Below are 15,455 nucleotides of genomic sequence, written 5' to 3'. Positions count from 1 at the left end.
AAGAAATAAAAGTAAAATAACAATAGCGAGGCTATATACAGGGGGGTACCGGTAGAGAGTCAATATGCGGGGGCACCGGTTAGTTGAGGTAATACGTACATGAAGGTAGGAGTTATTGAAGTGACTTTGCGTAGATGATAACAACAGAGTAGCAGCGGTGTAAAAGAGGGGGAGTGGTGGACAATGTAAATAGTCTGGGTAGCCATTTGATTAGGTGTTCAGGAGTCTTATGGTTTGGGGGTAGAAGCTGTTCATAAGCCTCTTGGACTTAGACTTGGTGCTCCGGTACCGCTTACCGTGCGGTGGCAGAGAGAACAGTCTATGACTAGGGTGGCTGGAGTCTTTGACAATTTTTAGGGCCTTCCTCTGACACTGTCTGGTATATAGGTCCTGGATGCAGGAAGCTTGGCCCCAATGATGTACTGGGCCGTTCGCATTACCTTCTGTAGTGCTTTGCGGTCGGAGGCCGAACAGTTGCCATACCAGGCAGTGATGCAACCAGATGCTCTCGATGGTGCAGCTGTAGAACCTTTTGAGGATCTGAGGAACCATGCCAAATCTTTTCAGTCTCCCGAGGGGGAATAAGTTTTGTTGTGCCCTCTTCACGACTGTCTTGGTGTGCTTGGACCATGTTAGTTTGTTGGTGATGTGGACACCAAGTAACTTGAAGCTCTCAACCTGCTTCACTGCAGCCCCGTCGATGACAATGTGGGCGTGCTCGGTCCTCTTTTTCCTGTAGTTCACAATCATCTCCTTTGTCTTGATCACGTTGAGGGAGAGGTTTTGTCCTGGCACCACACGGCCAGGTCTCTGACCTCCTCCCTATAGGCTGTCTCGTTGTTGTCAGTGATCAGACCTACCACTGTTGTGTCATCAGTAAACTTAATGATGCTGTTGGAGTCGTGCCTGGCAGTGCAGTCATGAGTCAACAGAGAGTACAGGAGGGGACTGAGCACGCACCCCTGAGGTAAACCTGTGTTGAGGATCAGCGTGGTGGATGTGTTGGCACCTACCCTTACCACCTGGGGGCGGCCCATCAGGAAGTCCAGGATTCAGTTGCAGAGGGAGGTGTTTAGGTCCAGGGTCCTTAGCTTATTGATGAGCTTTGAGGGCACTATGGTGTTGAATGCTGAGCTATAGTCAATGAATAGCATTCTCAGATAGGTGTTCCTTTTGTCCAGGTGGGAAAGGGCAATGTGGAGTGCAATAGAGATTGCATCATCTGTGGATCTGTTGGTGCAGTATGCAAATTGGAGTGGGTCTGGAGTTTCTGGGATAATGGTGTTGATGTGAGCCTTTCAAACCACTTCATGGCTACAGGTAGTTGTTTAGGCAGGTTACCTTCGTGTTCTTAGGTACAATCACTATGGTGGTCTGCTTAAAACATGTTGGTATTACAGACTCGGACAGGGAGAGATTGAAAATGCCAGTGAAGACACTTGCCAGTTGGTCAGCGCATACTTGCAGTACACGTCCTGCTAATCTGTCTGGCCCTGAGGCCTTATGAATGTTGATCTGTTTAAATATCTTACTCACATCGGCTGTGAAGAGCGTGATCACAGTCTTCCAGAACAGCTTGTGCTCTCATAAATGTTTCAATGTTATTTGCCTCGAAGCAAGCATAGAAGTAGTTTAGCTCGTCTGGTAGGCTTGGGTCACTGTAATGGTTTGCAAGGCCTGCCACATCCGACGAGCGTTAGAGCCAGTGTAGTACGATTCAATCTTAGTCCTGTATTGATGCTTTGCCTGTTTGATGGTTCATCAGGGGGCATAGTGGGATTTCTTATAAGCTTCCGGGTTAGAGTCCTGCTCCTTGAAAACGGCAGCTCTACCATTTAGCTCAGTGCGGATGTTGCCTGTAATTTCTGGTTGGAGTACGTACGTACGGTCACTATTGGGACGAGGACAGAATTATGGTCAGATTTGCCAAATGGAAGGCGAGGGAGAACTTTGTATGCGTCTCTGTGTGTGGAGTAAAGGTGGTCCAGAGTTTTTTTCCCCTCTGGTTGCACATTTAACATGCTGATAGAAATTTGGTCAAACGGATTTAAGTTTCTCTGCAGTAAAGTCCCCCGGCTACTAGGAGTGCCGCCTCTGGGTGAGCGTTTTCCTGTTTGCATATGTCAGAATACAGCTCAATCGAGCCTCCCGGGTGGCGCAGTGGTTAAGGGCGCTGTACTGCAGCGCCAGCTGTGCCGCAGCGCCAGCTGTGCCATCAGAGACTCTGGGTTCGCGCCCAATTGGCCTAGCGTCGCCCGGGTTAGGGAGGGGTTGGCCGGTAGGGATATCTTTGTCTCATCACGCACCAGTGACTCCTTTGGCGAGCCCGGCGTAGTGCACGCTAACCAAGGTTGCCAGGTGCACGGTGTTTCCTCTGACACATTGGTGCGGCTGGCTTCCGGGTTGGATGCGCGTTGTGTTAAGAAGCAGTGCGGCTTGATTGGGTTGTGTATCGGAGGACGCATGACTTTCAACCTTCGTCTCTCCCGAGCCCGTACGGGAGTTGGAGCGATGAGACAAGATAGTAGCTACTAAAACAATTGGATACCACGAAATTGGGGAGAAAACGGGGTAAAAAAAATGTTTTTAAAGAATACAGCTCATTCAATGCTGTCTTAGTGCCAGCCTCTGACTGTGGTGGTATGTGAACAGCTATGAAAAACACAAAAGAAAACTCTAGGTAGATAGTGTGGTCTACAGTTTATCATGAGATCCTCTACCTCAGGTGAGCAATAGTGCGAGACTCCCTTAGATATCATGCATCTGCTGTTATTTACAAAAATACATAGTTTGGGATAGAAAAGTTAGGATTGAACAGACGACGCTGTTCTATCCTTCCGATGCAGCGTATAACCAGCCAGCTCTATGTTGATAGTGTCCTCGCTCAGTTATGACTCCGTGAAGCATAAGATATTACAGTTTTGAATGTAGTTTGGTAGTTTAATCTTCTGCGTAGGCCATCTATTTTATTGTCCAAAGATTGCACGTTTGCAAGCAGAATGGAAGGAAGTGGGGGTTTATTCAATCGCCTTGGAATTCTCAGAAGGCAGCCCGCCCTCCGGACCCTTTTTCTCCACCACCTCTTCACACAAATCATGGGGATCTGGGCCTGTTCCTGAGAAAGCAGTATATCGTTCGCGTCGGGCTCATCAGACCCATTAAAGAGAAAAAGGATTCTGCCAGTCCGTGGTGAGTAATCACAGTCCTGATGTCCAGAAGTTATTTTTAGTCATAAGAGACGGTAGCGGCAACATTATGTACAAAATAAGTTCAAAAGTAAGTTACAAACAACGTAAATAAACAAACAAAAAAGCAATCGGTTGGGAGCATGTAAAACTTCTGCCTTCTTCTCCGTCGGCATTTTATCATCTTGTTGGCTGACTAAAAACAAATGTGGATATATGCGCCTCGGAATTCTACTTCGGACCAGAGATAGATGCCTGTGAGAAGTACCCAATAACATGGGCATTGGCTCATAAGAATTGAGATGTCTGAGAGAGCCATGTGAGTGAGAGGTGCTTCGGAAACACGCAGCCAAGAGAAGGAAATTATAATTATTATATTCCGCCCAAGGGCACAATGGCCACTGGCCGCAAAAGGCATGGATTTTTTTTAGAAGGCATTACAGACACACTAGGGGGATGCCACCGATAAATTTGACGCATTAGCAAGTGCTTGTCAAATTGTGAATGAGAGACTGATGAAGTGTGTGCAGCCTGCACAAGAAACAAAGCAGAGTTCATGCCTTTCATGCAACTTTTTTCAAATCAACATTAGAGTCACATCATGAAGCCTTAGATCGTATTAAAATTCAAAACTTATTACCCAAGGTTTGTATCACAATTATAGTTACATTAATAACTCTAAATTAAGTATATAGGAGGACCTGTTTTTTTGTTATAAGCACAACACAGAACAGCCACATGTGCACACTCCCTCAAAAATCATTTTATTCAGCTATGTTCAATTGTATTCTTCATTCTATAAAATGATATAAAATATTGCCACAGAATTCTAAGCAAATGTTGTCTGCTAAATGAACTAGTGTAGCCCACAGCTATATGGCATGGCCAGATCAGGACCTAACATAAGGACAACTCAGAGTATGCTATTCTGTTCATCTGAAATAGACTACATTTTCTTCATATCATGTTTCTTTAGACCTGTCTAAAATAAATAAGGGATGTATTGTATTGGTGTTGATTTATTAGACTTTTTTTAAATGTAGATGTTCCAAAGGTCTGCATCAGTGGCCTGCAGGCTGTACATGGAAGCCAGGAGATGCTAAATTTATTCACGTCAATTAACGGTCAATTACCGTGAGACCGGCGGTTATGTGCCACAATTTTCACTGGCTGACCAAATTTTATGACTGCCACAGCCCTACCTGTGTCTCCTCCACTAAAACCTCACTAAAGCCCTTCATCGCCCCGTCGTTCCCCTGAGCAATGATTCACATGATCTTATTCTCCGTTGTTATCATCTCAATTTACTTTCCCTTGCTAACGGTTGCTAAAGGTCACAAAGCTTATAGAGATCGTGCTAGAGGAGCCTTTTCGATTGAGCCTTTTCTGTCTCTCTAACTTTAGGCTTGTCCCATAGAATTAGGCATTAGAATACCTGAACGGACATGAACCTTCTTATGACAGGATGAAGGTCAGCCATGTTGGTCAGGGAGTTGGTCAACAATGGTTTGGCAGTGCTGTGGTTAGGCATTGTGTAAAATAATGCATTTGAAGAATTTATCTGCACTGTATGTTTGTTAGCTACAGTGGGGAGAACAAGTATTTGATAACCTGCAAAATTGGCAGTGTTTCCTACTTACAAAGCATGTAAAGGTCTGTAATTTTTATCATAGGTACGCTTCAACTGTGAGAGACGGAATCCAGAAAATCACATTGTATGATTTTAAGTAATTAATTTGCATTTTATTGCGTGACATAAGTATTTGATCACCTACCAACCAGTAAGAATTCTGGCTCTCACAGACCTGTTCGTTTTTCTTTAAGAAGCCCCCCTGTTCTCCAATCATTACCTGTATTAACTGCACCGGTTTGAACTTGTTACCTGTATAAAAAACACCTGTCCACACACTCAATCAAACAGACTCCAACCTCTCCACAATGGCCAAGACCAGAGAGCTGTGTAAGGACATCAGGGATAAAATTGTAGACCTGCACAAGGCTGGGATGGGCTACAGGACAATAGGCAAGCAGCTTGGTGAGAAGGCAACAACTGTTGCCGCAATTATTAGAAAATGGAAGAAGTTCAAGATGACGGTCAATCACCCTCGGTCTAGGGCTCCATGCAAGATCTCACCTCGTGGGGCATCAATAATCATGTGGAAGGTGAGGGATCAGCCCAGAACTACACGGCAGGACCTGGTCAATTACCTGAAGAGAGCTGGGACCACAGTCTCAAAGAAAACACTAAGCTGTCATGGATTAAAATCCTGCAGCGCACACAAGGTCTCCCTGCTCAAGCCAGCACATGTCCAGGCCCGTCTGAAGTTTGCCAATGACCATCTGGATGATCCAGAGGAGGAATGGGAGAAGGTCATGTGGTCTGATGAGACAAAAATAGAGCTTTTTGGTCTAAACTCCACTCTATGTGTTTGGAGGAAGAAGAAGGATGAGTACAACCCCAAGAACACCATCCCAACCGTGAAGCATGGAGGTGGAAACATCATTCTTTGGGTATGCTTTTCTGCAAAGGGGACAGGACGACTGCACCGTATTGAGGGGAGGAGGATGGATGGGGCCATGTATCGCGAGATCTTGGCCAACAACCTCCTTCCCTCAGTAAGAGCATTGAAGATGGGTCGTGGCTGGGTCTTCCAGCATGACAACGACCTGAAACACACAGCCAGGGCAACTAAGAAGCATTCAAGGTCCTGGAGTGGCCTAGCCAATCTCCAGACCTGAACCCAATATAAAATCTTTGGAGGGAGCTGAAAGTCCGTATTGCCCAGCGATAGCCCTGAAACCTGAAGGATCTGGAGAAGGTCTGTATAGAGGAGTGGGCCAAAATCCCTGCTGCAGTGTGTGCAAACCTGGTCAAGAATTACAGGAAACATATGATCTCTGTAATATCTTTACCAAATATTAAGTTCTGCTTTTCTGATGTATCAAATACTTATGTCATGCAATAAAATGCTAATGAATTACTTAAAAATCATACAATGTGATTTTCTGGATTTTGTTTTAGATTCCGTCTCTCACAGTTGAAGTGTACCTATGATAAAAATTACAGAACTCTACATGATTTGTAAGTAGGAAAACCTGCAGAATCGGTAGTGTATCAAATACTTGTTCTCCCCACTGTAGTTAATCAGCACATTTTAGAGGAATGATTCCATAAATTGTTATAATTACCGGCCAATATGCCAACATTCCATTTTAAAAAATGCGGTCCTCACAAGAGCAAGTTTCATCATTGCTCTTGAAGAAACTTTCAAAGTTCTTGATATTTTCTAGATTGACTGACCTTCATGTCTTAAAGTAATGATGGACTGTTATTTCTCTTTGCTTATTTGAGCTGTTCATGACAGAATATGGACCTGGTCTTTTACCAAATAGGGTTATCTTCTGTATACCACCCCTACCTTGTCACAACACAACTGATAGGCGCAAACGCATTAAGAAGGTAAGAAATTCCACAAATTAACTTTTAACAATGCACACCTGTTAAAAACCTCTTGGTGTTAGGGGGCAGTATTTTCATTTTTGGGAAAAAAAACGGGATATTTTGTCAGGAAAAGATGCTAGAATATGCATATAATTGACAGCTTTGGATAGAAAACACTAACGTTTCCAAAATTGTAAAGATATTGTCTGTGAGTATAACAGAACTGATGTTGCAGGCGAAAGCCTGAAAAATCCAATCCGGAAGTGCCCCAGGTTTTGAAAGCGCTGCGTTCCAATGACTCCCTATTCAGCTGTGAATGTACCATCAACGAGCTTACGCTTTCTACGTATTCGCCAAGGTGTCTACAGCATTGTGACGTAGTTTTACGCATTTCTGTTGAAGAATAGCCATAGGCTTCCACATTGTGTAAGTGGTCACATGTTGGCTCCGAGAGAGATTCTCGCGTAAAATACAGAGGTAGCCATTATTCCAATCGGTCCTAGTGAAAAATGAATTGTCCCGACGGATATATTATTGAATAGATATTAGAAAAACACCTTGAGGATGGATTCTAAACAACATTTGCCATGTTTCTGTTGATATTATGGAGCTAATTTGGAATATTTTTCGGAGTTCTGGTGACCGCAATTTCCGGGCGATTTCTTAGCCAAACGTGAAGAACAAACGGAGCTATTTCGCCTACAAAAATAATATTTTGGGAAAAGATTAACTTTGGCTGTCTACCTGAGAGTCTCGTGAGTGAAAACATCCAAAGTTCATCAAAGGTAAACGATTTAATTTGATTGCTTTTCTGATTTCCGTGACAAGGTTGCCTGCTGCTAGCAAGGCATAATGCTATGCTAGGCTATGATAAACTTACACAAATGCTTGTCTAGCGTTGGCTGTAAAGCATATTTTGAAAATCTGAGATGACAGGGTGATTAACAAAAGGCTAAGCTGTGTTCCAATATATTTCACTTGTGATTTTCATTAATAGGAACATTTTATAGGAAGATTTATGTCCATTGCGTTATGCTAATTAGTGTCAGATGATGACAACGGTCCCGTTCACGGGATGGGGTATCACTACAGGTTAATAGAAATGCATTCCAGGTGATTACCTCATGAAGCTGGTTGAGATAATTTTTATTTTACCTTTATTTAACTAGGCAAGTCAGTTAAGAACAAATTCTTATTTTCAATGACAGCCTAAGAACAGTGGGGCAGAACAGATTTTTACCTTGTCAGCTCTGGGATTCGGTTACAAGTCCAATGCTCTAACCACTAGGCTACCTGCCACCCCAAGAATGCCAAACATGTGCAAAGCTGTCGTCAAGACAAAGGGTGGCTACTTTGAAGAATCAACAATATATTTTAATTTGTTTAACACCTTTTTGGTTACTACATGATTCCATATGTCTTATTTAATAGTTTTGATGTCTTCACTGTTATTCTACAATGTAGAAAATAAAGAAAAACCCTTGAATGAGTAGGTGAGAGGGAGCAGGCCTACATAGCTGCCTGTTGCACAAATGGGTATGTGAGGGAATTACACACTTTTGCTCCATTAACACACACTTTCTTGTATTACACACGTGTGAACACACACACGCTGGGAGTGGGACCAGTGAGTGTGGCATTTCCTTCCAGGTTTCTCCAAGCCTCAGGCAGCTTTCCAGAGCTCTGGCCTCATTCATCCACACACTGCCTATCAGGCTACAGCTCTCTACTGGCAATTAGAACACATTTACAACCTGCTCACTCAGGGATCTCACGTACACACACACAAACACACAAACAAATGTATACATACTGTCGAATTTAGAACAATTTACCTAAAACACATCCCCCACATCCATCCCTTCCACACACACACACACATCATACTAGTCCAATTTACAAGTGGACAAAACCTCAAATACAAAACAAGCAGTGAGGGTGCAAGCTCATGAATCCCAACAGAACCCTGAAGGTGAGCAAGACTGTCTCCATCACCATTTTTCAAGGAATAAACAGTACATACAAGCAGCACACAGGGGGAGCAACATCACACAAACAAACATATAAGAAAACAAATAATAAATAATGAATAAAGAAAAGGAAATACAAAAAGTGTACATATGTACACATGCACATACACATCAAACATACAGTATAGCCTATAATAGCAGCCAAATATCCTAAAGTGAAATATCCTAGATCAGATTCTGGGTGGAGCCTACATGATAGCCTTGGACCAATTGGTTAGTGTCTCAACACTAAATTAATTAACATTGGCAGTTGATTTCTTCTAATATAAAAATGTCATTGAACATTAATAACCAAACAATACAATATTTGGTTTAAACTTACTTTTGAGGTTTTTTTAATGTGCTTTTTTTCTTTCTTTTTTTTTTACAGCTGCTGAAGATGCTAAGATTACTCGTTTTTCCCATCATCACTGTTGATCTATCGCTCAGCATCTCTCTACTGCACGCTCTGCTTGGCACGGCCCACTATAGTAGAATAGCAATGGAATATAGCAGCAGGACTGGGTGAGAGCAGGCTGTGTCTCACAGTCAATAAGTCATAATATGACCCTGCTTGCTGCCTTCAGACAGAAAGCAGACTTACAGCTACTGCCTTAGCTTCTGCCAAGACGCTGTTATGAGTGGTGCTGTCTCTGTGTTTAGCTGACAGCAGATTAACAGCTCCTCCAAAAATGTCCTGTAGCCGGCCAGCTCAAATTAGCCTACTGTCAGAGTTGAGCAAGTCAACAAGTCATGTGACTGTCTTGGGGGTGCTTCCCAAGCTGCACCATATTCCCTACTCCTGGTGCACTATTTTTGGACCAAAGCCCAATGTTCCCGGGTCAAAAGTATTGGTCCCTGGTCAACAGTAGAGCACTATATAGGGAAGAGGGTGCCATTTGAGATGCCTTTTTTATGATTGCAAAGTATTTTAGAGGTGTTGATTATATACCATTGTCCGTTTACAAATGGTTCGAATGCAATCAGAGAGAACCTGTGTGGGACAGAAGTAACAGACTCCAGTCCAGAAGCCTGTCCCCTCTGCCTAAATAGACTCTCTATTCAATCTTTTAAGACAACCTCAATGAAATCAGTACAATGGGGGAGAGAGAGAGAGAGATTCAGAATAGCCTCTTTAAATCTAGGACAGACACATGATCAAGTGTGGAGAAGACAGGGGCTCAAACTTTTCACGTGACTTCGATGCAAAGGCAAGGGAGCAGCAGCAAACGGCTGCATCACAAGCTCAGCAGGTGACTGTGTGGCTTTGAAATGTGTAACCTATTCATCTTCGTAACAAATCCTCGAAATGAATGGTCTGTGGCTGTCCCCCTGTCTGAACTTGGACCGCTACAAACTAGAATTTAGTTTCCATTGTCGTTTACAGAACATTTAAAGAACAGGCTACACAATTGCACTGATACAATTTCAGAATGAGTTTCTATCACTCTGCACACAGGGGTGAAATTCAATGATTTTTTTTCAGCTGCATCCATGTCATCAATGCATCACATATGTCCATGTCCATCATTGACGAGCTTTAGGAAATTGCGCATGAACAGAATTTAATTGATTTGAGACTAAATAAATAACACTATGTAAATAGTGGGAACTGACAAAACGACTATTCTCGGCATGAAATATCTCCGATTTACAAAAAACAAAAACAATATAGCTTGGAAGCTTGCCCTCGTGTGTGTAAACGCGCGCACACGCACAGTGGACTATCATGCTATCCGGGTATACTTGTCTCATTTTTCTTTGGAGCCAAAATCATTGTCTAGGCGATGCTATTTGCGCGAAAAGGGTCGTAATAAGAGCGCTGCGCGCATGGCACCATGGCACTGCCCGACCCATGACAGTGAGAAAGGACTGCATCAAAGGGCCAGGGAAAGTTGTCGTAGAGCAGTAGCAGGACTCCATACACATATTTACATAGGAAAATATGGGCATCATCATAGTGCGCACACACATTTGCGCGCACAGTAGGAAAGAGGAACATTTACTAACCGTCGCCTTGATAGGGACATACAGGACAGGTCTGTCGGCGTCTCCATTCTTGTTCAGGTCCCCTTGAATTGTCCCAACAAGGAACCCTTTGGACTTCACCCAGAATTTGAATTTGGCGTTGATGTGGTTGCTCTCAATGTAGACCGGGTCCGACTCATCGGTGTGTGAAAGGGTCTGGAGAATCTTATTGTATTTTCGCCGGGTGACTGTCTTTGTTTTACCCGAGTCCCCGTAAGTACGGAGACACCAGTCCTGAAATTCGCCGAACATCTCTCCTTCTAACGCCACCGGGCTTCTGCTCCTTTTGGGTAAATCCACGCTGGGTTTTTTCGTTGACATGATTTCTCTCTGATGTCCCGTGTCCCTTTAGATTGGAGGACGGGGTCTCAAAAATAACTCCAAACACTAATAATGCACTATTTTACTCGATTTATCGATTTATTACAATTAACTGTTAAATGTCCCTCTCCTGGTTAGAAAGGGAGCCATATACGAGTTTGATATTTCTGCGAACAATGAGGAAGGATTCCGTATCAGGCAATGAACGATTGGTGTACTCTCACACCTGTTAGCGGAAACCGTTCGTCTCCTGTCCCAAAGGGTAATAACAAATGTCAGTAGCTCATATCCTGCGCCGAGGAACTGAAAGAGGTGCCGTCCTATTAAACGGGTATCTCCCACCTGTGTGTTAAAGGTCTCCAATCTATAAAGATTCGCGGTTTGAATATCAGATACAACAAAACGTGGTAGCCTATTTGAAGGCTAGAATAAGGAGTGCATATTTTAGCACGGGTCCACAACTAATTAGAAGGAATGGCTATAGCAGCCCGGTCTGTCGTGATACCCTCCTCCTCCCAACTCCACCTGATTCGTGTTCCACCTGTTTGAATCGGACCAGAACGCCGCTGTCCCGAACCGTCTTACGTAGACGGAAATCAAAGCGCATCGATGTTTCTATACTGGATAAAGCGTTAAATTGATCTAGCTTAAGATAAGCCTTAATATGAGCAAATGGTATATATTATGGACTGGCTCTTGTTCTTCTCCACACGAACTCCGTCGCGTCGATGGGACATGGGTGCGCGCAATGTCTCGCCGAAATCCAGGAAGTGCAGTCCCAGTAGCTGAAACGCACACAAAGCGGGGTTGCGCGACCGTCCCATGCGGGACCAAATAGCCGTTGGCACCGTTTCTTACGTTTGATGGGCAATTGGTCATGTGAATAATTAATGTTTTTGCCCCATTGTAACAAAAACATAATTTCTATAAAATGCAGGGGTTTGAGCCATGCATAGCCTAAGCACATGACTGGTCTATTGTAAAATAATATCTCATTTCTTCACTATCCATATTGTCATGAAGGGATAACCTATTGATATAGCATAATTATACTATAAATACTGTCATGGAATTAAGTCTGAATGAATTGATTAATCATTATTTATTATTCATTATTGATATTATTCTACTCCTCACATATTTTATGTTTATTGGATAGGCAAGAGATTTGAACCCATGCAGCAGCAATGTGTGTTCTGGGGTAGCTTTAGTCCACCTGATCTTTGTGTTTCTTTTCGAAAAACATCTCAGTTGACTGTTTAGTTCTCTCAGCAGTCAGTGGCCCTTTGTGGCTCCATCCAATGTCCAGATGTAATCTTGTAATCACTGAAGCAAGGCACAAAAACACTCACACACCTAAAAAAAAAAGAGAGGCCACCACACATCATTAAATATACCCAATTTTACTCAAAAGAGTCCTCAAATTCAAGATTGTAACTATTCCTATTCTTCATTCACCAGGCCATGCATATTATTTTGTAGCCTACATGCTCAACATGCCAGCTGTATAGTATATCACATAGTAATGGATAAAACAAAAGTCTAGACTCTCAGTTTGCCTACATAGGACAGGCTACCTTACCCTAAAGAACACCCAGACTGTTATTGCTATTGATAATAGCTCATAACATCCAATAGTTTAGATGAACAGTAAAACTGGGGATCCCATTACAGCCCAATCACAGACCATGGAACATCATGTTGGATCAATGGCATTTTATGACCTAGTATATTGACCCACTGTTTCGTTTCTGCTTCCCTTGATGAAATACATCACAGAATATACAAGGTGCATTGTCCAAAATGAAAAACCTATAGCTCTCGCTGTAATCCCCATACCGTACAGTGCAAGTCATTCCCCATATATTTAATGAAAATACTATTTAAGTATAGTATAAAGTATTTCATATATGTGTATAGAGGACACAGAACCATCTGGGTAAAATCACTACTTATACCAGTACTAACATGGTTACTTGACTGTTTGATCAATTCAGGGGCTTCTAATGCTGTGTCAAAGGCCGTATGCTTGGGAACAACTAAAGTGGAGGCTGTGTTTTGGGGTTGGGGCTGGGAGTAACCTTGGAGTGGGTACAGACAGGAGCATGGATACTGTGTGCCCAAATAGCTACAGTATGTTTGTGTCAATGAAGGGGCCCTGTCCGGGTGTACAAGCCCTGGAACAGGACATCCCAAACCTCTTCATACCCTTAAACTGGCATTCTGTATGAGAAATAGTTTTTGTTGCTGTAATGTATTGTTAGTGGCCTGGCTGAATATTGAGTTTGTTTAAAGAATGAGATTGCCCTGGAGTTAGAAAATATAGACCACCCTCACCAGTTGAGCTACCATCTATGAAATATACCAGATATGTGGCATGACATTTCTCATTTACACCAACAGCAAATACATCCAGTTTATCTCCAAAGAATGTCTCTGTTACCTTGTCCTTTGGCCAATCAACTGTTTAAGTTGAAGCTCTGGTATTAAGAGCTTATCTACAGAACATCACAGTTTGTGTTGAAGTGAATGTCATGCTTATGGCTCAATCACTGACCCTAGCAGTCAGTATGTCAAAGAGAGCACTAGATTGCCACCCATGTCTAAAGTGGATGGCTGGGATGCTACAGTACAACAGGTTGCTTTGAAATAGCATCTAAATGGACCATGATGCTCTGTGGTGCTATGGTTTGTGCATGAGAGGGGGGCCTAGCGCGCACAACGACATATATATCTGTCCGCTCTTTGTCAAAGCATTGTAGCACTTGCGCTTGGATACCTGCGTCAATGTAGCCTGTACAGTCAGTGCGCACACATGTATGTGCCTGTTGTTGCCACAGTAGTCTCCGTTGTCACGGCGTAGTTCCACCGCTGCATGTGGGGCTGTTGGGGTGACACCTGTTCCTGTGAGCCCACAGGGACTAAAAACAAGGCCCCCACCAGGCTCCTTAAACCTCACCACCAAACCATGGAGGAAACTGAATACAGCAGGGGAGGGGCTCCCAACAACAACAACGAAGATAGACTATACTCCGGAGATAACTTTGCATTGATGTTGTATCAATGTTACATTGAGGTTCAACCAATTTTTTGTGTGTGTCCTTCACAGTCTTATCTATTAATAAGAGTCCCTGCCCCAGAGGAATAAAGACAAAAAACTGCAACGGAGGGAATGAAAATAGAATAGACCTTTGCGAGAAAGTGTGTTACAAAACACAGCCATCTTTTTTCCTCCCTCGTCTGCCTATTTCTCCCCTTTTTCATCTCAGGGCTCCTGGAAGTTAGTGACCGGCCGGTTTGGGAAAAAAACGAGTTAGTGCTGTGTGGTTAACACTTTATTCCTGTTTCTGTGAAAAGTCTGTGGAAATCGCAACCGCTGGCTGGGGCCCGTGGTCGTTCTCACCTCTACGGGGCTGTCCTGACTAAGTTGGCTTGTTTTGGTTCTGTTACATTTGAGCCAGTGATTAGTGATTAGCTGACATTGTCATTCAAATGTGAATACTTGTCTATTCCCTCACAAGATTGGGACACACTAGGTTAAGGTGTTGTAGTGTGTAAAAGCATTTACACATAATGTGTACAGAAACACAGGCCTTCACACCACACAGAGGAATACGTACAAACACTATTTATTTTAAACTCTTTTTTACATTTTTTAAATCAATTGGTTACAAGTAAATACATTAGGTTCTCTCAAATTGAAAAAAAAATATATATTTGTTGAAACCAAATATATGATTCAATGCCAACTGTTGCCAATATTTGATTACTAACAAACCTATTAGTCGCAACATATTTCTTTGAACACTCAATTTACTTTAAATTGAACCTTTGGTTAGACCTACTAAATAATATAAAAACAAACTAATATTTCATGTAAATACAACCCATCTTTTCATCTTGTTCATTTCGATTTTTATCTTTGGAGATAAAGTTTGTTCCATAAAATTAAATAATGAATCCAAAAACTTTATTTAAATAAGACTTGCACATTTACTGACTACAGTATATGGCTATCTCAATAATGGCCGTACCAGGTTCTTTAGTTTCACATGCACTTATGCAAGTATCATTTCTGATTCAGTGCAGGCAGTGTGCAACTACAACAATACAAATAAAAAAAACGGAACATATTAACTGGAATGATATACACTCTCACAGGTGGCCAAAAATCACTAAAGCCACTCCTCCAACTCTTCAGATAAGCTGCCCGGCGCTACATTGAACATTGAGCAATATGCAATGTGCATGTGAATGAGGGGTTGAAAGCAATTTAGAAGCTTTCATTCAATTACATTTGTATTTATTTATTTTTTAATTGCATTGATCTGTCAAATTCATTATTTGATTTCAGACCAATTGAATGGAATAGGTTGAACGAACCACAGCATCATTTTCGATTATACCAATCAGTGAAAGCACTTCAGATGGACAACAGCCCCGTTCCACTTTTTACAGTGACAGCACATA

The 15,455-nt window shown here is 42.5% G+C and overlaps 1 protein-coding gene across 1 annotated transcript in view; it reads right to left on the bottom strand.

Annotated features, from left to right (window-relative positions):
- Positions 1–11,787, bottom strand: part of LOC124017521 (nucleolar protein 4-like) — an 84,149-nt gene extending 72,362 nt beyond the window's left edge. Inside the window, exon 1 of the mRNA XM_046332738.1 lies at positions 10,647–11,787. Within this exon, the coding sequence (XP_046188694.1) occupies positions 10,647–10,985 (339 nt within the window). The 5' untranslated portion in view covers positions 10,986–11,787. The remainder of the gene's footprint in view (positions 1–10,646) is intronic.
- Between the last annotated feature and the right edge of the window lie 3,668 nt (positions 11,788–15,455).

Source organism: Oncorhynchus gorbuscha, linkage group LG03 (genome assembly GCF_021184085.1).
Source record: "Oncorhynchus gorbuscha isolate QuinsamMale2020 ecotype Even-year linkage group LG03, OgorEven_v1.0, whole genome shotgun sequence".
Taxonomy (NCBI): domain Eukaryota; kingdom Metazoa; phylum Chordata; class Actinopteri; order Salmoniformes; family Salmonidae; genus Oncorhynchus; species Oncorhynchus gorbuscha.
Note: the sequence above shows the minus strand (reverse complement) of the source record. Positions and strands in the feature narration are given on the sequence as shown.